This window comes from Salmo salar, chromosome 03, assembly GCF_965601325.2.
Source record: "Salmo salar chromosome 03, fSalSal1, whole genome shotgun sequence".
NCBI classification, from domain to species: Eukaryota; Metazoa; Chordata; class Actinopteri; order Salmoniformes; family Salmonidae; genus Salmo; species Salmo salar.
In genome coordinates this window covers 10,979,539-11,002,838 of record NC_138293.1, presented here as the reverse complement: position 1 = coordinate 11,002,838, position 23,300 = coordinate 10,979,539, and the positions used below count along the sequence as shown (strand labels likewise).

Here is a 23,300-nt window from a genome sequence, read left to right as displayed (position 1 = left end):
ATCCGGTCATGATAGCTGGCTGGACTCATTTACCTAGCATTCCAAAACATTTAGCTGACATGGTATACATGTATACTGTACATGTGTGCAGTTGACCCGGGCATGATTTTGATGTATATGGGAATGACTTGATGTGAATTTCTCCACAGGTTTTCCGGGACCCCCAGGTCTGCATGGTCTGAACGGGCTACAAGGCCAAAAAGGAGAGAAGGGAGCAAGAGGTGAGGTTACAAACACTTATCAATAAATAACTGTCTCTGAATAGAAATAGAAATCCAGGTAAAGTATGTTACTAATAGAAGCAGGTACCAGTAGTCCTTATGTGTCACATCTCACTCTCTCAGGACCAGATGTGTTGGGCCCACGAGGGCCATCTGGGTTCCCCGGAGTCAAAGGCCACACAGGCTCCCAGGGACCCCCGGGAACTTCTTACCCCGGACCTAAAGGCCTAAGGGGCCCTCCAGGCTACCAAGGTACTGTTTGTATCAGTCATGAGTGAAAAATTTGCTTTTCAAGATAGTAATGACATGATTGATATGCCATGTAAGAGATCATCATGTGTTAGAATGTAGCAAAAGGTTGGTGTGTGATTTTATTTTAAGTTTATATACAGTGCATTCGGAAAGTATTCAGACCCCTAGACTTTTTTTCACATTTTATTACATTACAGATTTATTAAAAAATGTATGAATCTACACACAATACTCCATAATGACAAAGCAAAAACAGGTTTTTAGACATGTTTTCAAATGTATTAAAAACAAAAAAATTGAACTGTGTGATTTTCTTTTAAGTTTCTATATAGTAGATACAGTACATTGTGTGTCATTTACTACGTAGTTCCCCGGTGGAGTAGGGTACATGTGAGTGTTGAGTGGCTGGGTTGTTGACATGATGTTTGCTACTGTATGACTCCTGTATGGTTGATTGAATGTGTAATGTCACCCAGGACCAAAAGGACTCACTGGTGAGCCCGGTGGTTCAGGTGGAGAGTGCACAGAATGTCACAGAGGACCCAACGGAGAGCCAGGATACGAAGGCATTCATGGACCTCCAGGTCTGTCTGTCTGTCTGTCTGTCTGTCTGTCTGTCTGTCTGTCTGTCTGTCTGTCTGTCTGTCTGTCTGTCTGTCATTGTGCACCAGGTGTCAGATGTCAAACAGTCTGTCTGTCTGTCTGTCTGTCTGTCTGTCTGTCATTGTGCACCAGGTGTCAGATGTCAAACAGTCTGTCAGTGTGTACCAAATAAAATTGTATTTGTCACATGCGTCGAATAATGAAATGCTTACTTACAAGCCCTTAACCAACAATGCAGTTTTTAGAAAATACAAAAAAAAGTAAGAGATAAGAATAACAAATAATTAAAGAGCAGCAGTAAATAACAATAGTGGGGCTATATACAGGGGGTACCGGTACAGAGTCAATGTGCAGGGGACCGGTGTCGAGGTAATATGTACATGTAGGTAGAGTTATTAAAGTGACTATGCATAGATAATAACAGAGAGTAGCAGCAGCATAGAAAAGGGGAGGGGGGGGGGGGCAATGCAAATAGACTGGGTATCCATTTGATTACCTGTTCAGGAGTTTTATGGCTTGGGGGTAGAAGCTGTTTAGAAGCCTCTTGGACCTAGTCTTGGCGCTCCGGTACCGCTTGCTGTGCGGTAGCAGAGAGAACAGTCTATGACTAGGGTGGCGGAGTCTTTGGCAATTTTTAAGGCCTTCCTCTGACACCGCCTGGTATAGAGGTCCTAGATGGCAGGAAGCTTGGCCCCAGTGATGTACTGGGCCGTTCACACTACCCTCTGTAGTGCCTTGCAGTTGGAGGCCGAGAAGTTCCCATACCAGGCAGTGATGCAACCCGTGAGGATGCTCTCGATGGTGCAGCTGTAAAACCTTTTGAGGATCTGTGGACCCATGCCAAATCTTTTCAGTCTCCTGAATAGGTTTTGTCATGCCCTCTTCACAACTCTCTTTGTGTACTTGGACCATGTTAGTTTGTTGGTGATGTGGACACCAAGGAACTTGAAGCTCTCAACCTGCTCCACTATAGCCCCATCGATGAGAATGGGGGCATGCTCGTTCCTCCTTTTCCTGTAGTCCACAATCATCTCTTGTCTTGATCATGTTGAGTGAGAGGTTGTTGTCCTTGTGTAACCGGTGTGAAATGACTAGCTAGTTAGTGGGGTGAGCGCTAATAGCGTTTCAATCGGTGATGGCACTCGCTCTGAGACCTTGAAATAGTTGTTCCCTTTGCTCTGCAAGGGCCTCGGCTTTTGTGGAGCAATGGGTAACGATGCTTCGTGAGTGTCAGTTATTGATGTGTGCAGAGGGTCCCTGGTTCGAGCCCAGGTAGGGGCGAGTAGAGGAACGGAAGCAAAACTGTTACACTTGCACCACACGGTCAGGTCTCTGTCCTCCTCCCTATAGGCTGTCTCATCGTTGTCGGTGATCAGGCCTACCACTGTTGTGTCATCAGCAAACTTAATGCTGGTGTTGGAGTCTTGCCTGGCCATGCAGTCATGAGTGAACAGGGAGTACAGGAGGGGACTGAGCACACACCCCTGAGGGGCCCCCGTGTTGAGGATCAGCGTGGCAGATGTGTTGTTACCTACCCTTACCACCTGGGGGTGGCCCGTCAGGAAGTCCAGGATCCAGTTGCAGAGGGAGGTGTTTAGTCCCAGGGTCCTTAGCTTAGTGATGAGCTTTGACGGCACTATGGTGTTGAACGCTGAGCTGTAGTCAATGGAACACATTAACTACATAGGTGTTCCTTTTGTCCAGGTATGAAAGGGAAGTGTGAAGTGCAATATAGATTGCATCATCTGTGGATCTGTTGGTGTGGTACGCAAATTGGAGTGGGTCTAGGGTTTCTGGGATAATGGTGTTGATGTGAACCATGACCAGCCTTTGAAAGCATTTCATGGCTACAAATGTGAGTGCTACAGGTCGGTAGTCATTTAGGCATGTTACCTTAGTGTTCTTGGGCACAGGGACTATGGTGGTCTGCTTGAAACATGTTGGTATTACAGACTCGGTCAGAGAGAGGTGGAGTACACATTCTGGTAATCCATCTGGCCCTGCGGCCTTGTGAATGTTGATCTGTTTAAAAGTCTTACTCACATCGTCTACGGAGAGCATGATCACACAGTCGTCCGGAACAGCTGATGCTCTCATGCATGTTTGTGTTACTTGCCTCAAAACAAGCATATAAGTTATTTAGCTCGTCTGGTAGGCTCGTATCACTGGGTTGCTCTTGGCTGTGCTTCCCTTTGTAGTCTGTAATAGTTTGCAAGCCCTGCCTCATCTGATGAGTGTCGGAGCCGGTGTAGTACGATTCGATCTTAGTCCTGTATTGCGCTTTGCCTGTTTGATGGTTCGTCGGAGGACATAGCGGGATTTCTTATAAGCTTCCGGGTTAGAGTCCCGCTCCTTGAAAGTGGCAGCTCTACCCTTTAGCTCAGTGTGAATGTTGCCTGTGATCCATGGCTTCTGGTTGGGGTATGTACGTACAGTCACTGTGGGGACAATGTCCTCGATGCACTTATTGATAAAGCCAGTGACTGATGTGGTGTACTCCTCAATGGCATCGGAAGAATCCGGGAACATATTCCAGTCTGTGCTAGCAAAACAGTCCTGTAATTTACCATCCGCTTCGTCTGACCACTTTTTTATAGACCGAGTCACTGGTGCTTCCTGCTTTAATTTTTAGCTTGTAAGCAGTAATCAGGAGGATAGAATTATGGTCAGATTTACCAAATGGAGGGCAAGGGAGAGCTTTGTACGCGTCTCTGTGTGTGGAGTAAAGGTGGTCTAGAATTTTTTTCGTCTGGTTGCACATTTAACATGCTGATAGAAATGAGGTAAAACTGATTTAAGCTTCCCTGCATTAAAGTCCCCGGCCACTAGGATCGCCGCCTCTGGATGAGCGTTTTCCTGTTTGCTTATGGTGGTATACAGCTCATTGTGTGCGGTTTTAGTATGTAGATAGCTACGAAAAATACAGATGAAAACTCTCTAAGTAGACAGTGTGGTCTACAGCTTATCATCAGATACTCTACCTCAGGCGAGCAAAACCTCGAGACTTCCTTAGATATCGTGCACCAGCTGTTGTTTACATATATGCATAGGCCCCCACCCCGTGTCTTACCAGAGGCTGCTGTTCTATCCTGCCGATGGATGTATAACCCACCAGTGTAAGGATCTATGTGTAGCTGGTGCAGAGGAGTCAGGCGCAGGACAACAGAGATGAGGAAATAAAAGTAATTTACTCAAAGTCATCAAAATACATGAGAATTACCAAGCCCACAATACGGACCACAATACAACAAACAATCACTCACAACCAAACATAGGGAACAGAGGGTTAAATAATAAACAGGTAATTGGGTGAGTGAAACCAGGTGTGTAAGACATAGACAAAACAAATGGAAAATGAAAAGTGGATCGGCGGTGGCTAGAAGGCCGGCGACGTCGACCGACGAATGCCGCCCGAACAAGGAGAGGGACCGACTTCGGCGGAAGTCTTGACAACCAGCTGTATGTTCTTAATGTCATCATTCAGCCACGACTCGGTGAAGCATAAGATATTTGTTTTTAATGTCCCGTTGGTAGGATATACGTGCTTTCAGTTCGTCCCATTTATTTTCCAGCGATTGAACGTTAGCTAGCAGGAGGGAAGGCAAAGGCAGGTAAGCCACTCGTCGTTTGATCCTCACAAGGCACCCTGATCTTTTTCCACGAAATCTCAGTTTCCTTCTCCAGCGAATCACGGGGATCTGGGCCTATTCCAGTGTCTGTAGTATATCCCTTCCGTTTGACTCATTGAAGAAAAACTCTTTGTCCAATTTTAGGTGAGTAATCACAGTTCCGATGTCCAGAAGCTCTTTTCAGTCATAAGAGACGGTATTAGCCACATTATGTACAAAACAAGTTACGAACAACGCGAAAAAACAAACAAAATATCATAGTTGGGTTAAGAGCCAAGAAGACGGCAGCCATCCACTACTTAGAAAAATACATGACATTTATGGTGTCAGATGTCAGTGTGTACCAGGTGTTTCTGTGTGTTTTTCTTGTCTCAGTATTTGAGTGTTTTCAGGACCACCCGGTGAACCGGGTCCTGCTGGTACTGCAGAGCCATCTCCAGGAGACCCAGGCCCCCAAGGGCCACCAGGGCCCAATGGCCATAAAGGACAGAGAGGCCCCCCAGGACCCCTAGGGCCAACAGACTACTCAGGATCACAAGGACCCAAAGGTAACCACATAACACACAACTCCGAAACAGAAAACTGTGTAAAACATTTAAAATCAGAAAACAAAAATGTAGTTTTTGGGGGGAGGGGGGGCAGGTCGAGTTAGTCCCTCCCTGATGCAGTCTGTTTTCTGTGTTTGGTGCCTAATGTTATTTTCTGATAGGTGCCAGAGGCCCTGAGGGTCACATGGGCCCCAACGGACCAAGAGGTCGTCCAGGTGCCTATGGCCTCCTGGGGCCCAAAGGTGACAAAGGCAGACCTGGGGATGCAGGTGAGGACTGAGACCAATAGAGATAACTGAGACAATTCTAGCTTTTTAGCCTGCCCTGTTTTTCTGACAATGAGGTTCCTCTGTATCCCCCTGCAGGTCCTAAAGGCCTGCCCGGTCAGGTTTTGGATGGTGTCGTTACCACTCAGGAACCCCACCGTGGGATCCATGGCCCCTCAGGTCCATTAGGTCCAAATGGGCCCCCGGGAACGGCTGGGCCCCGTGGGAACCCTGGGCCTCACGGTAAGTGACCTACAGAAACATGATATGTGTGTATGTGTGTTATTTTCACACCGACGGTGGTGTTTTGTGTGTCATTCTCTCTAGGTCCTAAGGGCCCGGCTGGGTCACGAGGGCCCCCAGGGAGAAACGGACCTCCAGGTCCACCTGGACCTTTAGGAGACCCAGGCGATCATGGACAGCAAGGTTTTGTGGGACATCAGGGTAAAGACACACACACACACAGAGACAGAATATATAACAAATAGTAACAGAAGTAAGCCGTCTCACCGTGCACCTCAACATAATGCAATATACTAACCTCACCTCTGACGTGTACACATTAGTCTTTCAGTGTAAACACATATACTCCTCCTCCTCACAGGTCCTCCGGGTTCTCAGGGTGACCGTGGCTACCCTGGTTCCACTGGCTCTGTGAGTTCAGGCTTCCTGCTGGTGATCCACAGCCAGTCAGTGGAGGTCCCTGTGTGTCCCGAGGGCAGCAGCCCCCTGTGGACCGGCTACAGCCTGTTCTACCTAGAGGGGCAGGAGAGGACACACACACAGGACCTGGGTACGTACGAACCACTAGATGGGTGTGGAGGGGTGGGCCGAGTAGTGGAGGGGTGGGCCGGGGGTGGGTAGGGGTGTGGAGGGGTGGGCCGAGGAGTGGGCCGAGGAGTGGAGGGGTGGGTAGGGGTGTGGAGGGGTGGGCCGAGTGTAGGGGATTTTAGGGTTGGGCTGAGGGTGTGGAGGGGTGGGTAGGGGTGTGGAGGGGTGGGTAGGGGTGTGGAGGGGTGGGTAGGGGTGTGGAGGGGTGGGTAGGGGTGTGGCGGGGCGGGCTGAGTGGAGGGGGTTGGAGGGGTGGATAGGGGTGTGGAGGGGTGGGTAGGGGTGTGGAGGGGTGGGTAGGGGTGTGGAGGGGCGGGCTGAGTAGAGGGGGTTGGAGGGGTGGGTAGGGGTGTGGAGGGGCGGGCTGAGTAGAGGGGGTTGGAGGGGTGGATAGGGCTGTGGAGGGGTGGGCCGAGGGTGGAGGGGTGGGCCGAGGGTAGAGGTAGTGTGTGTGTATGGGGGTGAGAGAGAGGATACTGACTAATAAGGTATCTCCATTTTGTGTCAGCTCAACAATGTGTTCAGGTCTGTCTTTCAATGTATTCACATCAGAGTTGGGGGTCAATTCCTTTTCAGTTTTCCTATGAGGAAAAAATTGAATTGGAATTTCTTTTTACTTCCTGAATTGGCTGTATTAAAAAAGGAATTGACCGCAACCCTGTTTCACATATACACAACTCTCTCTCTCCTCCCCCCACCCTTCTCTCTCTCTCTCTCTCTCTCTCTCTCTCTCTCCATCCGCGTTCTCTCTCCTCTTCCCCCCTCCCCTCTCTCTCTCTCCTCCCCCCAGGCCAGGCCGGCTCATGTCTGCGTATCTTCAGCACCATGCCCTTCTCCTACTGCAACACAGGTACCTGTGACTACGCCAGCCGCAACGACAAGTCCTACTGGCTTTCCACCACCGCTGCCGTGCCCATGATGCCCGTGTCGGGCCACGACATCCGCGCCCATATCAGCCGCTGTGCCGTGTGTGAGACACCCTCGCCCGCTGTGGCAGTGCACAGCCAGGATTATATCGCCCCCACCTGCCCCCCTGGGTGGAGGAGTCTGTGGGCTGGCTACTCCTTCCTCATGGTGAGTGTGTGTGTGTGTGTGTGTGTGTGTGTGTGTGTGTGTGTGTGTGTGTGTGTGTGTGTGTGTGTGTGTGTGTGTGTGTGTGTGTGTGTGTGTGTGTGTGTGACTGTATATCGCTCACACTATCCTCTCGTCTCTCCAGCACTCTGGAGCGGGCGACGAGGGTGGCGGCCAATCTCTGACCTCATCCGGCAGCTGCCTGCGAGACTTCCGTGCCCAGCCCTTTGTGGAGTGCCAGGGCCCGCGGGGCACATGCCACTACTTCGCCAATGTCTACAGCTTCTGGCTGACCCATGTTTCCCTGGACGAGCAGTTTGGCCCCGGCCCCGTCCCTAGCGTGTTGAAGGCCGCCGATCAACAGCGCCAGCAGGCCAGCCGCTGCCACGTGTGCACCAAGGGCTGAACACCTTATGTCACCTCCTATTTCTTTTCTTAAATAGTTTTGTTTGTTGGTATTTTGTATGTATATTGGATTGAGAGAGAGGAGCGTGTTCTGAAAAGGCAGTAGGACAGATTTCAATCCATGCTGGCAGCGGCACATCGTACATGTGCTCCAGACCACTAGACCACCCCAGGCCACGTCACCTCCTATTTCATCCATAAGTCAAGTTGCCTCATAATATGATTACCAAACTACATCACTGTCCCAATGCTGTGCTATGCTAGCCCTGTCAGCGCCCAGTCCCACTTGTCAGGGACTGGGCGCTGACTACCATTTACCATTTTGACTATGGTGGCTAGTTTAACGAAACCATAGTATGGATTGCAGTCTATACTAGTCCATAGACCACTTTCAAGGGAAGGAAACATCTATCAAGTGTGGAGGATGATGTCATTTTGCTGAACTATCCCTTTAACTGACTTCGTGATGGAGGCCATTGGCCAGGTCATAGACGGGTTGGTTGTTTAGCAACAAAACCGAGGCGTGTGCAACTATGGGGCAAAACAGACGGGGTTGGCATAGATGGTTGACAACATGTAAACTATATTTAATCTCCAGTGTTTATTGAAAACATAATGTGCTCAATGGGCACTTGATGTCTCTCAAATACGTTAGTTGTTGGTTAGCTAGCGAATTTGAGCCATATTAGCATCGACGTGACAGTCAAAACACCTCAAAACAAGACATCAAGAACAAGATAAATAATGACCCACCTACGATTCCCCACATGGCAGCTTTTTGTCATTGTTGCTAGCTACAGTATTTGGCCATCCAGAATGCTAACCCATCTATTGGCACAATGGTTCAGCACTGATCAACCTGCACTGAGCACCTCCCAGGCCAGGAAGTGACAGTGGACACTGGGAAAGGAGTAAGCCATGTGAACACACTGGATTACTCAGAGAGCGCTCATCATTAGAAAACCAGCTATTCACTCCCACAAAGACTACAGGCCAAAAGACACCGTATGCCTTAATCAGAAATAATCTTAACATGTGTAGTTAAAATAACCAATAATCTAGTATTGTATCAATATCCATGTCATAATGTTAGAATTAAGCAATAAGGAATGAGAGGTGTGGTATATTGCCAATATACCATGGCTAAGGGCTGTTCTTGGATATATATTGGCCATATACCACAAACCCCCAAGGTGCCTTATTGCTATAAAACGGTGTTTACTGTTCTATTTTTGTCAGTAACAAGTATTTTTGTGTCAACGCCGTGGTATATTGTCTGATATACGCATGGCTGGAATGCTGTTTCAGCCAATCAGCATCGAGGACCCAAACTACCCTGTTTATAATTTATCATTTACACTACAGCTATTACAGCTTTGAAATGCACTGGTCCCATTTTTTCATACATCATAACTGTTTTATATACCGGTTTTCAGTTGTGTAAAATGTAATGACAAATGAAATAGTTTAATTTAGTTTCTTGTGTCGTGATGTGAATATCAATTATGTTTATGTCGGTGCTGATTATTACAGTCGTCCTGTTATTGTTTTGCATTTATGAAATAGAGCTATGCCATGTTTGTATTACAGATACGCAAATGTCTTTATTCTTTTAAAAGTTTTATCCACAATGAAAAAAATCCTTGTGTATCATGTCATCATTTACAGGGACCTTTTCCATTAACTTTAACTTTTTTTAAGGTTACTCTTATCGAAAACCATATGTATCCAAGTAAATCGGAGTAAAATGTAAAGACCAAAAGCACAATCACATATTTCACCGGGAGTCCCAGCTCTTCCACAGTGAGACAAAGTTAATATTTATTTCTCTCAACAACAGAACCAATCAGCATACAGTACTTCTTTCTCAAAGCACAATCACATATTTCACCGGGAGTCCCAGCTCTTCCACAGTGAGACAAAGTTAATATTTATTTCTCTCAACAACAGAACCAATCAGCATACAGTACTTCTTTCTCAAAGCACAATCACATATTTCACCGGGAGTCCCAGCTCTTCCACAGTGAGACAAAGTTAATATTTATTTCTCTCAACAACAGAACCATACAGTACTTCTTTCTCAAACATGTTTTTTTTTTCTTCTTTTCCGTTTTAGAATGAAGAGCACAGTCAGTGCTCTTTCACACTGCACATTATTTACACAAACAAAAAAAGATAGTTAAACATTGTTATACATTTCGGACCGGCGCTGTAAGAAAAGTTCATGTTTTAAAACAATCATTTCAGAGTTGACCTGCATACAGTGTAGCTTGGCACACACTAACACACACGCACAGGTATAAGGGACTTGGTGTGGACCGCCGTGTTGATTTCTCAGTGGAAGGGATACTGCGCTGGCTTAACCAGTTAGATTGTTCATGCTACTCCTAGGTTTCCTTTCCTCCATTCCTATTGGCCTGCTGCTCATGTCTGCCAATGGATGGACAGATTTGGGTCTCTAACCCATTTCGATGCCCAACATCACTACAGTGCATTGCACCTTAAATATCCTCAAAGTGATTCATGGCTCGATGTAGAAGTTGCCCGCAACACAGATCTGGGGTCAGATGTCCCAAATCCTAACCTTAACCATTAGAAGATCATTAAAAAAGATGGCACTGGACCAGCAGTTAGAGGCAACTCCTGACTCACCTTGACTTCAGGTGCATGCTGGTCTATGCTTGCCTGACGACTCAAACTGAATTTATCGCTACATACTTCAGTCAGAGACTGACATCATTGAAGTCGTTTGTGGTGTCGTACAAAACAGTCATCAGCGATTGGATCATCTCTAACCAATCAGAGTATCAAAGCCAATGACAAATTGTCAAATGTCACTTTAACCACGTGTGTTCTGGCTCTGGCCCAACCCATTGGTTTCTGGGACCAATCAGATGGTCGAGAACGGATTTCCATTCTAGAAATTGTCAGGGGAGGTACTCAGATCCAGACTCATTGTGGAGAAGAAACGAACGTAGCTTTTGGCCAGAGCAAGGAGTCTGGGTAGCCAGGCAAGGTCTATGGACAAGACAGATCAGAGGGGGATTCTGAAGAAAAAAAATGATATGCAGACATTGCATTTCTTAAGTACAAAAAAACCCCACTTTAGACGATGCAGGAGGTTGAGATAGAGGAAGAGCAGGTGGTCATGGATACAGCCTAATTGAGTGTTATGAGTAGTGCAGTTTTTAATTATTAACCTTAAGTCTTGATCTGTAGGTCCTTGTGCAACCCTTGTTCTATGTTCTTAATACTTGGGCAGAGCTGCGGCCACGCTATAGGTCCTTATCATCTGATGCCACCAAGCAGCCGCCAATCACAGGGGGTAATGCGTCACAGACAGCCAGTCATGGGTGACGGCATGTCACAGACAGCCAATCATCCGCGACCATACCACCCAGCCAACCAATGATAACACATTACATGGCACAGCTCTACTACTCACAAAAAATATATATAAGCATATTTTCCAAAGATATTTCTCAAGCAAGTGCATAATATACACATTCTGCTGTAAGCATACGTATTTGTCTAAAATCTCAGGGGATCATTGTTCCGGCTGATTGTTGGTGTGGATTGAGTACAGTATCTACTCTGTGAACAGAAGCCCTCAATGTGCCTGGCAGAGTAGGACAGCTGACCTGTGCCAGCTATTGCCACCAACCCACATTAAATAACCAACCCTTGCAAAGTGCAACGTCACCATCCACAATTTACCTCAACAGGTTTGGGATAATAGGTTTACGTTTATCTCCCCGACCCACCCTTGTTTCCATCTTCGTGTAATGTCATCGAAAATTGTCACAAGTGTACTACATGCCAGCAAACCCATCTCATTACTTGGAAATCCTCATCAAAGGCTCTGACTGACTACACAGCTAGTGAACTTACAAACTGAAGCACAAGATTCCTGACCTGTTCTGGAACTAAGTATTATACATTCTAGAACACATTGGCCCATGGCAACCAGAGCCAGGTATATAGATCTACATTTATGGCTCAGATAGAAACCTACAGTACCAGTCAAAGGTTTGGACACACCTACTTATTCAAGGGTTTTTCTACATTGTAGAATAATAGTGAAGACATCACAACTATGAAATAACACATATGGAATCATGTAGTAACCAAAAAAGTGTTAAACAAATCAAAATATATTTGAGATTCTTCAAAGTAGCCACCCTTTGCCTTGACAGCTTTGCACACTCTTGGCATTCTCTCAACCAGCTTCATGAGGTAGTCACCTGGAATGTATTTCAATTAACAGGTGTGCCTTGTTAAAAGTTAATTTGTGGAATTTCTTTCCTTCTTAATGCATTTGAGCCAATCAGTTGTGTTGTGATCAGGTAGGGGTGGTATACAGAAGATAGCCTTATTTGGTAAAAGTCCAAGTCCATATTATGGCAAGAACAGCTCAGATAAGCAAAGAGAAATGACAGTCAATCATTACTTTAAGACATGAAAGTCAGTCAATCCGGAAAATTTCAAGAACTTTGAAAGTTTCTTCAGTGCAGTCGCAAAAACCATCAAGCGCTATGATGAAACTGACTCTCATGAGGACCGCCACAGGAAAGGATGACCCAGAGTTAACTATGCTGCAGAGGAGACTTGCTTGGGCCAAGAAACACTAGCAATGGACATTAGACCGGTGGAAATCTGTCCTTACATCTGATGAGTCTAAATTTGAGATTTTTGGTTCCAACTGCCGTGTCTTTGTGAGACGCAGAGTAGGTGAATAGATGATCTCCGCATGTGTGGTTCACACCGTGAAGCATGGAGGAGGAGGTGTGATGGGTCACACTTAACCAGCATGGCTAGCACGGCATTCTGCAGCAATACGCCATCCCATCTGGTTTGCACTTAGTGGGACTATCATTTGTTTTTCAACAGGACAATGACCCAACACACCTCCAGGCTGTGTAAGGGTTATTTGACCAAGAAGTAGAGTGATGGAGTGCTGCATCAGATGACGTGGCCTCCACAATCACTGACTTCAACCCAATTGAGATGGTTTGGGATGAGTTGGACCACAAAGTGAAGGAAAAGCAGCCAACATGTGCTCAGCATATGTGGGAACTCCTTCAAGACTATTGGAAAAGCATTCCAGGTGAAGATGGTTGAGAGAATGCCAAGAGAGTGCAAAGCTGTCATCAAGGCAAAGGGTGGCTACTTTGAAGAATCTCAAATATAAAATACTTTTTTGGTTACTACCTTATTCCATATGTGTTATTTCATAGTTTTGATGTCTTCACTATTATTCTACAACCTCGAAAATTGTAAAAATTAAAGAAAAACCATTGAATGAGTAGGTGTGTCCAAACATTTGACTGGTATTGTACTGTATGTCAACTGAACTCCTCAACCTACAACAGTGACAGCGTGTTGACTGTCAGAATATCCTCCATTCAAAAGAGTACGTCTAGCATTTGAAATTAATTGAGCATTTGGCATAAAGAATTATGCTTGATAGACTATGCTTTAAAATGTTAAATACAAAACAAAAAAACGTTTAAAAAAACTACATCGGATTGATCTACAACTACATAGTTTTTTGCTGCTTCATCGCTTTTTGTTTAGAAAATATCTATTCATACGAAGTCACACGAAATAGAAAAATATCAAATATCACTGGTGATGATAAGAAAAAATGTCAACCTGAACAAGCAGAAATATTGCTATGGTAACCACCATTGTCCTTTGACATTAGCGATCCCCCCTGCTCTTATTGGCTGCCCCTGATACCTCTGATGTGGAGAGGGCCAATCAGTAGGCACAGAGTTCAGAAGGAGGATGGGCGTGAGGCCAAGCTGGTTATTGTCAGATGGCTGTGTCCCAGAACACGGTGGTTTGTGTTGGGTAGGGGGGAGGCCGGATCTTTTTGGCCCCGCTGCTCTTCCCCCAGATGGGGAGGGTAGGCATGCTGTCCTGCTTACAGAGGTTCCTGTCCGGGGTGTTCCTGTCTGGCTGCTGCCTGGAGCGGATCTCCATGCACAGGGAGCGTTTCCTCTCGATCTGCTCCAGCATGGTGCTGTTCCCACACTTCCACGGTATCTGGGACGCCTGGGGAAAAGCGGAGTGGAGCGGTAAGCAACCAGGGAAAGTAAATCAAGCACATCTCAAGAATGAAAGAAAACAAATCTATATAAAAAATGTATGAAATGTATGCATTCACTACTGTAAGTCGCTCTGGATAAGAGCGTCTGCTAAATGACTAAAATGTAAAATGTATATTCATCCAGGTCTGCAGGCGGTGCCTATCTCATCGACTTACCTGTGCCTCTGATGCTAGCCTCTGTGGGGTCCCTAAGGGAGAGGGTGTAACTGGGGCAGATGAGGAGTGGCCATACTTCGTTAGTGCTGGTTTCAGCTCTACAAAGAGGGACAAATGCATTTCAATTAATTAATTGAGCTCACTCTTTTAATGGTTTACATAAAACAAAACAAAACGTTACGGTGAAGCTACACACAGTTGTAAGCCTAAACACAATCTCAAACCCACCACACACATTGATACCCGTTGTCATTTTTTTTAGATCAGAATAAATATTGTACTCTCACCATGTTTTTCTGTCTTGTCTATAAGATAACGCTTGGAATCGCATTTACTTTTACATTGTGTAGCCTAAGGTACTAGCTTTTTCAACTATACAATGTTTGAAAAAGCACCTGCAGCTGAAGGGTGTGTGCAGTGTGATTATCTTCCTAACAAAACCATAGGGGGGAAAATGAGTTTTAGACTGAAACTTGATGAGCACAGTTGGTGAAGTAGCCTAGGTATGTTGCTTATTTCATGTATAAAGTGTACAATTTGATTTATTCTTTATAACTTTACTGGTAGAATATGAAATATCCTATTATCAATGACTAGCTAGCTAGCTAACAAGCTCACTCAGAAGGCTACACATAGTCCTCACAACTTTGCTTAAACTAACTTCGACAGTGGGTCGCTGAATAGTTATCTTAACTTAGCTACCAATTTCAATAGCCAATTTACCTATTGCTGAAAACCTATATTCCATCAAAGCAATGAAATTCTGCAAACCGGCCTGCCCAAACTAACAAACACTTGCTAAACTGATGTGTGAATGGTTTTCTTCAGCTAGTAGGCCTAAATATTTAGTTTACTTCAGCAAGTTTATTTTATGCCAATAACTTCAAATATCAATAATAACCCACTGGGCACATTTTTTATTTACATTTGATTGAATTGTCAACTCACATGAATTTAATGGGAAATCAACATTGGATTTAGGTTAAAAGTTGGGTGAAAAAAATACGAAATTCCCTTAAATGTATAACTTTTTGCAAATCCAATCAATTTTCCAAGTTGATTCAACGTCATCACATAGATTTTTTTTTTGTGAGGAAATTACGTGGAAACAACGTTGATTCCACCAGTTTTTGCCCAGTGTGAACCTTACTACCATGGTTATATACATGTTGGTTACCCAACCCAGTCAGAGAATGCTCACTTTTTAAAACATGTTATTATGGACAGACTACTGACTCTCAGTAAATGGCATGTTATTGCAATCAACAGTATAGCATCTCAGTAAACTTTGCAGATTATTGTGTATGATGAGGACATGTTTAGCGTCTGCAAATAATTTACCACAGTCACTTCATGGTGTCTGTCTGGTTGTGTTGAAGGATTGCAATTTCATTTAGGCTATCCTCACCTGTATTGCCACTTCCAAACACCATTGGCGGACTGCCAGCAGGTCTCCCATGCCGAGTTGGTGTGGCAGTCGAGGATTGTTGTTGCCCTGATACACCGTTCCTCGCTTGTGCTTTTGATTGCTCAACGCTGTAGGTCCCCCTATCTCTGACATCACGCCTGGGCAAGGCCTCTGAGCTATGACCAACCTGGTCTTTATTGACGCACCTAAGATCTACCCCATTGGCACTCTTGCCGTAGCTATCGCGCCGGGGGGGCAGCTCTGAGCCATTGCAGCTTCTGTCCTTGCTGTCACGCCTGGCTTCAAGGCCATTTCTGTCTGACTCTTTGATTTCCTGTCGGGGTAAGGGAAAGGGCTCCATTCCATTGTAACTTCGTTCTTTGCCCTCATGTCTAAACTCTAGGCTGTAGCTCTCCCTGTCTCTGTCTTTGCTATTACGTCTGCACTGAAGGCCATTTCTGGGTGAATCTTTGCTTTTTTGTCTGGGTAGGAGCTCTGGTGGCTGGTCCATTCGTTCGTTGCTGTCGTGTCTCGAATCCATTCCGTTCCTGACTCGGTCTTTGCTATCTTCCCTGGGTAGAAGCTCTGGTGGCTGGTCCATTTGTTCTTTGCTTTCATGTCTAGAATCCATTCCGTTCCTGGTTCGGTCTTTGCTATCTTGCCTTGGTAGGAGCTCTGGTGGCTGGTCCATTCGTACTTTACTGTCATGTCTCAAATCAATTCCGTTCCTGGTTCGGTCTTTGCTATCTTGCCTGGGTAGAAGTTCCGGTGGGTTCTGGTGGCTGAGCCTTTCTTTGCTCTCTGGTCTCGACTCCACACCATTCCGGGGAGAGTCTTTGCTGTCATGTCTGGACTCCACACCATTCCGGGGAGAGTCTTTGCTGTCATGTCTGGACTCCACACCATTCCAGGGAGAGTCTTTGCTGTCATGTCTGGACTCCACACCATTCCGGGGAGAGTCTTTGCTGTCGTGTCTGGACTCCACACCATTCCGGGGAGAGTCTTTGCTGTCCGGTCTGGACTCCACACCATTCCGGGGAGAGTCTTTGCTGTCTAGTTGTAGTAATGGCTCCATGCCGTGGACACTTCTGTCCTTGCTGTCCCGTCTGACAGGCGGGAGTTCCACACTTTTACAACCTCTGCCTTTACTGTCCATTTTCATAGGCAAGGGCTCCACACGGTTACAACCCCGGTCTCTGCTGTCCCGTTTCATAGGCAAGGGCTTCACACTGTTACAAACCCGGTCTTTGCTATATCGCCTGGGGAGTGGCTCCACGCTGCTACAGCTCCTGTCCTTGGTGTTGCGTAGGTGAGAAGAAGACTCTTTGCTACGATCCTTACTCTCCCGTTTGGACTCCTTGTGACTGTGCCGGTCCTTGCCATCACGTTTTGATTCACTGTGAGACTTACTCTTGGATTCGGCTGTAACAGAGGACAAACAGTCAATGTACCGAAAAATACCAAGTTATGTCTACACAAAAATAACTAGTAAACATAGCCTATATACCATAAAGAAGATGAAAAATTAAAGTACATCTGTAATATCTATGTATTTATACTGCACTACCGCTATACGGCCACGGGCCCCATGCGCTGTGGGAGCTATGAACTATGGGTATGCTGGGATATAACGCTGTTTGTTCCACAGTTGCCATGGAGACATCCAGGATGTGAATTGCATAGATGCTTTTATCAATGGGTAGATAAAGGCCCAGTAACCACTTTGAATACATTCTTATTTCAATTTCTTCTCACCATGTTAGGGCTCTGACACGCCAATAGCATTTGCGTAGCCTAGTGGTTAGAGTGTTGGACTAGTAACCAAAAGGTTGCAAGTTCCAATCCCTGAGCTGACAAGGTACAAATCTGTCGTTCTGCCCCTGAACAAAGCAGTTAACCCACTGTTCCTAGGCTGTCATTGAAAATAAGAATTTGTTCTTTACTGACTTGCCTAGTTAAATACATTTTTTTTTTATTAAAAAAGGGACATTTCAAAATGTTTAAACTTCATATTCATCATATCCAGCTCCAACATTAACATATGTGAAAATGGTGGGTTTCTATGTTCTGTAGTAAAAAATATAGAGGAAGATAAGTGCTTCCAATGACATCGTTGTGAGTCGTGTGATTTTTAACCAATTATGAGGAGGCATTGCCTACTAATTGCCTCCTAATTGGTTGATGATGTCATTGGAAACACTTATCTTTCTTTATCTTTTTTACTACAAAACATAGAAACTTGCCATTTTCACATATGTTGATGTTGGGGTGGTGCTGGAGATGATGAATAATGTTCCCTAAAAAATTTTGGGGCACTGAGCAAATTTTAGGACATCAGAGCAGAAACTTGAACGTTGTGAGAATTTTCTGCAACTTCTGGCGCGCATTTCCAATCCAATTTTGTTAGTCACATGAGTCGAATACAACAGGTCGTAGACCTTACAGTGAAATGCTTACTTACGAGCCCCTAACCAACAATTCAGTTTTTAAAAATATGGATAAGAATAACAAATAAAAGAAACAAGTAATTAAAGAGCAGCAGTAAAATAACAATAGCAGGTCTATATACAGGGGGGTACCGGTACAGAGTCAATGTGCAGGGACACCGCTTAGTTGAGGTAATATATACATGAAGATAGAGCAGCGGTGTAAAAGAGGGGGAGGCAATGCAAATAGTCTGCGTAGCCATTTGATTTCGACGAGCTTCAATGCCATACAACTCTCCTTCCGTGGCCTCCAACTGCTCTTAAATACAAGTAAAACTAAATGCATGCTCTTCAACCGATCGCTGCCTACACCTGCCCGCCCGCCCGTCCAGCATCACTACTCTGGACGGTTCTGACTTAGAATATGTGGACAACTACAAATACCTAGGTGTCTGGTTAGACTGTAAGCTCTCCTTCCAGACTCACATCAAACATCTCCAATCCAAAGTTAAATCTAGAATTAGTTTCCTATTTCGCAACAAAGCATCCTTCACTCATGCTGCCAAACATACCCTCGTAAAACTGATCATCCTACCGATCCTCGACTTCGGCGATGTCATTTACAAAATAGCCTCCATTACCCTACTCAATAAACTGGATGGAGTCTATCACAGTGCCATCCGTTTTGTCACCAAAGCCCCATATACTACCCACCACTGCGACCTGTACGCTCTTGTTGGCTGGCCCTCGCTTCATACTTATCACCAAACCCACTGGCTCCAGGTCATCTACAAGACCCTGCTAGGAAAAATCCCCCCTTATCTCCGCTCACTGGTCGCCATAGCAGCACCCACCTGTAGCACGTGCTCCAGCAGGTATATCTCTCTGGTCACCCCCAAAGCCAATTTCTCCTTTGGCCAGCTCTCCTTCCAGTTCTCTGCTGCCAATGACTGGAACGAACTACAAAAAATCTCTGAAACTGGAAACACTTATCTCCCTCACTAGCTTTAAGCACCAGCTGTCAGAGCAGCTCACAGATCACTGCACCTGTACATAGCCCATCTATAATTTAGCCCAAAACAACTACATCTTCCCCTACTGTATTTATTTATTTAGCTCCTTTGCACCCCATTATTTCTATTTCTACTTTGCACTTTCTTCCACTACAAATCTACCATTCCAGTGTTTTACTTGCTACAGTGAGGGAAAAAAGTATTTGATCCCCTGCTGATTTTGTACGTTTGCCCACTGACAAAGAAATGATCAGTCTATAATTTTAATGGTAGGTTTATTTGAACAGTGAGAGAGAGAATAACAACATAAATATGCAGAAAAACGCATGTCAAAAATGTTATCAATTGATTTGCATTTTAATGAGGGAAATAAGTATTTGACCCCCTCTCAATCAGAAAGATTTCTGGCTCCCAGGTGTCTTTTATACAGATAAGGAGCTGTGATTAGAAGCACACTCTTAAAGGGAGTGCTCCTAATCTCAGCTTGTTACCTGTATAAAAGACACCTGTCCACAGAAGCAATCAATCAATCAGATTCCAAACTCTCCACCATGGCCAAGACCAAAGAGCTCTCCAAGGATGTCAGGGACAAGATTGTAGACCTACACAAGGCTGGAATGGGCTACAAGACCATCGCCAAGCAGCTTGGTCAGAAGGTGACAACAGTTGGTGCGATTATTCGCAAATGGAAGTAACACAAAAGAACTGTCAATCTCCCTCGGCCTGGGGCTCCATGCAAGATCTCACCTCGTGGAGTTGCAATGATCATGAGAACGGTGAGGAATCAGCCCAGAACTACACGGGAGGATCTTGTCAATGATCTCAAGGCAGCTGGGACCATAGTCACCAAGAAAACTATTGGTAAAACACTACGCTGTGAAGGACTGAAATCCTGCAGCGCCCGCAAGGTCCCCCTGCTCAAGAAAGCACATATACATGCCCGTCTGAAGTTTGCCAATGAACATCTGAATGGTTCAGAGGACAACTGGGTGAAAGTGTTGTGGTCAGATGAGACCAAAATGGAGCTCTTTGGCATCAACTCAACTCGCCGTGTTTGGAGGAGGAGGAATGCTGCCTATGACCCCAAGAACACCATCCCCACCGTCAAACATGGAGGTGGAAACATTATGCTTTGGGGGTGTTTTTCTGCTAAGGGGACAGGACAACTTCACCGCATCAAAGGGACGATGGACGGGGCCATGTACCGTCAAATCTTGGGTGAGAACCTCCTTCCCTCAGCCAGGGCATTGAAAATGGGTCGTGGATGGGTATTCCAGCATGACAATGACCCAAAACACACGGCCAAGGCAACAAAGGAGTGGCTCAAGAAGAAGCACATTAAGGTCCTGGAGTGGCCTAGCCAGTCTCCAGACCTTAATCCCATAGAAAATCTGTGGAGGGAGCTGAAGGTTCGAGTTGCCAAACGTCAGCCTCGAAACCTTAATGACTTGGAGAAGATCTGCAAAGAGGAGTGGGACAAAATCTCTCCTGAGATGTGTGCAAACCTGGTGGCCAACTACAAGAAACATCTGACCTCTGTGATTGCCAACAAGAGTTTTGCCACCAAGTACTAAGTCATGCTTTGCAGAGGGGTCAAATACTTATTTCCCTCATTAAAATGCAAATCAATTCAGAACATTTTTGACATGCGTTTTTCTGGATTTTTTTGTTGTTATTCTGTCTCTCACTGTTCAAATAAACCTACCATTAAAATTATAGACTGATCATTTCTTTGTCAGCGGGCAAACGTACAAAATCAGCAGGGGATGAAATCCTTTTTCCCTCACTGTATATTGTATTTACTTTGCCACCATGGCCTTTTTTGCCTTTACCTCCCTTATCTCACCTCATTTGCTCACATTGTATATAGACTTATTTTTGTACTGTATTATTGACTGTATATTTGTTTTACTCCATGTGTAACTCTGTGTTGTATGTGTCGAACTGCTTTGCTTTATCTTGGCCAGGTCGCAATTGTAAATGAGAACTTATTCTCAACTTGCCTACCTGGTTAAATAAAGGTGAAATAAATAAAATAAATAAAAAATTAGGTGTTCAGGAGTCTTATGTCTTTGGGGTAGAAGCTGTTTAGAAGCCTCTTGGGCCTAGACTTGGCGGCGCTCTGGTACCGCTTGCCGTGCGGTAGCAGAGAGAACAGTCTATGACTAGGGTGACTGGAGTCTTTGACAATTTTTAGGGCCTTCCTCTGACACTGCCTGGTATAGAGGTCCTGGATGGCAGGAAGCTTGGCCCCAGTGATGAACTGGACCGTTCGCACTACCCTCTGTAGTGCCCTGCTTGCCATACCAAGCAGTGATGCAACCAGTCAGGATGCTCTCGATGGTGCAGCTGTGGAACCCTTTGAGGAACTGAGGACCCACATGCCAAATATTTTCAGTCTCCTGAGGGGGAATAGGTTTTGTCATGCCATCTTCACGACTGTCTTGGTGTGCTTGGACCATGTTAGTTTGTTGGTGATGTGGACACCAAGGAACTTGAATCTCTCAACCTGCTCCACTGCAGCGGAGGGGACTGAGCAAGCACCCCTGAGGGGCCCCTGTGTTGAGGATCAGCGTGGCGGATGTGTTGTTACCTACCCTTACCCCCTGGGGGCGGCCCATCAGGAAGTCCAGGATCCAGTTGCAGAGGGAGGTGTTTAGTCCCAGGGTCCTTAGCTTATTGATGAGCTTTGAGGGCACTATGGTGTTGAACTCTGAGCTGTAGTCAATGAATAGCATTCTCACATAGGTGTTCCTTTTGTCCAGGTGGGAAAGGGTAGTGTGGAGTGCAATAGAGATTGCATCATCTGTGGATCTGTTGGGGCGGTATGCACATTTGAATGGGTTTAGGGTTTCTGGGATAATGGTGTTGATGTGAGCCATGACCATCCTTTCAAAGCATTTCATGGCTACAGACGTGAGTGCTACGGGTCGGTAGTCATTTAGGCAGGTTACCTTAGTGTTCTTGGGCACAGGGAATATGGTGGTCTGCTTGAAACTTGTTGGTATTACAGACATGGAGAGGTTGAAAATGTCAGTGAAGACACTTGCCAGTTGGTCAGCGCATGCTCGGAGTACACGTCCTGGTAATCCGTCTGGCCTTGCGACCTTGTGAATGTTGACCTGTTTAAAGGTCTTACTCACATCGGCTGCTAGAGCGTGTTCACACAGTCTTCCGGAACAGCTGGTGCTCTCATGCATGTTTCAGTGTTATTTGCCTTGAAGCGAGCATAGAAGGCTCGTCTGGTAGGCTCGTGTCACTGGGCAGCTCTCGGCTGTGCTTCCCTTTGTAGTCTGTAATGGTTTGCAAGCCCTGCCACATCCGACGAGCGTCAGAGCCAGTGTATTAGGATTCGATCTTAGTCCTGTATTGACCCTTTGCCTGTTTGATGGTTCGTCGGAGGGCATAGCGGGATTTAGAGTCCCGCTCCTTGAAAGCAGCAGCTCTAGCCTTTAGCTCAGTGCTGATGTTGCCTGTAATCCATGGCTTCTGGTTGGGGTATGTACGTACGGTCACTGTGGGGACGACGTTGTCGATGCACTTATTGATGAAGCCAATGACTGATGTGGTGTAGTCCTCAATGCCATCAGAATCCCTGAACATATTCCATTCTGTGCTAGCAAAACAGTCCTGTCTGCTTCATCTGACCATTTTTGGATTGATCTAGTCACTGGTGAATCAGGATAGAATTATGGTCAGATATGCCAAATGGCGGGCGAAGGAGAGCTTTGTACGCGTCTCTGCGTGTGGAGTATAGGTGGTCAAGAGATTTTTTTTTCCTCTGGTTGCACATTTAACATAATGATAGAGTGAACAATGAACACAGTGAACACTGAGGCTGTACCCTTACAGTTTTAGATAGTAGCCAATAGACTATTGTGGCTATTTGAGCATAATGCAGACCTATACCAACAAAACCAATGGAGCAAATCCCATACAATTTTCACATGGAAATAGATTGTGATTTCTATGATATAGCCTACAGTGGCATATGTGTGGTGTTTAATGCAGACCTACATTGCATGAGACTTTTAATAACATTTTTACATTATGAAGGGCTTGATATTAATAAATTATTTTTTACTTGGTCTTTAACATCATGGGCCAAATAGGTGACTGTACATTGCATTGTATTGTGTTGTATGATGCCAGAAACCACTTTACCAAATAGCATTTATCATTATTACCATACAGCTAATTAGACAATCTAGCCTACCCCTCTGTCAATTGACTTATTTGCATATTCAAGCCTGTCTCAAAATACAACACTGCCCCTTTAATTAAGACATAAGCTTTTTACCTGACTGGTTTTTCAAAGACTGCTTGAAATGTAGCCTAGACGTTTTGTGCTCTTGT

At 45.4% G+C, this 23,300-nt stretch overlaps 2 protein-coding genes across 2 annotated transcripts in view; one reads left to right on the top strand and one right to left on the bottom strand.

Moving 5' to 3' along the window:
- The window catches only part of LOC106598235 (uncharacterized), a 36,211-nt gene extending 26,727 nt beyond the window's left edge, over positions 1 to 9,484 (top strand). Inside the window, exons 18-27 of the mRNA XM_014189290.3 lie at positions 150 to 221; positions 345 to 473; positions 950 to 1,057; positions 5,098 to 5,253; positions 5,415 to 5,522; positions 5,619 to 5,762; positions 5,847 to 5,963; positions 6,124 to 6,312; positions 7,141 to 7,424; positions 7,567 to 9,484. Of these exons, the coding sequence (XP_014044765.3) occupies positions 150 to 221; positions 345 to 473; positions 950 to 1,057; positions 5,098 to 5,253; positions 5,415 to 5,522; positions 5,619 to 5,762; positions 5,847 to 5,963; positions 6,124 to 6,312; positions 7,141 to 7,424; positions 7,567 to 7,827 (1,568 nt within the window). The 3' untranslated portion in view covers positions 7,828 to 9,484. The remainder of the gene's footprint in view (positions 1 to 149; positions 222 to 344; positions 474 to 949; positions 1,058 to 5,097; positions 5,254 to 5,414; positions 5,523 to 5,618; positions 5,763 to 5,846; positions 5,964 to 6,123; positions 6,313 to 7,140; positions 7,425 to 7,566) is intronic.
- A 246-nt stretch (positions 9,485 to 9,730) lies between these two features.
- LOC106598217 (uncharacterized) overlaps positions 9,731 to 23,300 on the bottom strand; it is a 43,084-nt gene continuing 29,514 nt past the window's right edge. Inside the window, exons 4-6 of the mRNA XM_014189279.3 lie at positions 15,506 to 16,927; positions 14,098 to 14,195; positions 9,731 to 13,886 (exon numbers count right to left, since the gene is read on the bottom strand). Of these exons, the coding sequence (XP_014044754.3) occupies positions 13,644 to 13,886; positions 14,098 to 14,195; positions 15,506 to 16,927 (1,763 nt within the window). The 3' untranslated portion in view covers positions 9,731 to 13,643. The remainder of the gene's footprint in view (positions 13,887 to 14,097; positions 14,196 to 15,505; positions 16,928 to 23,300) is intronic.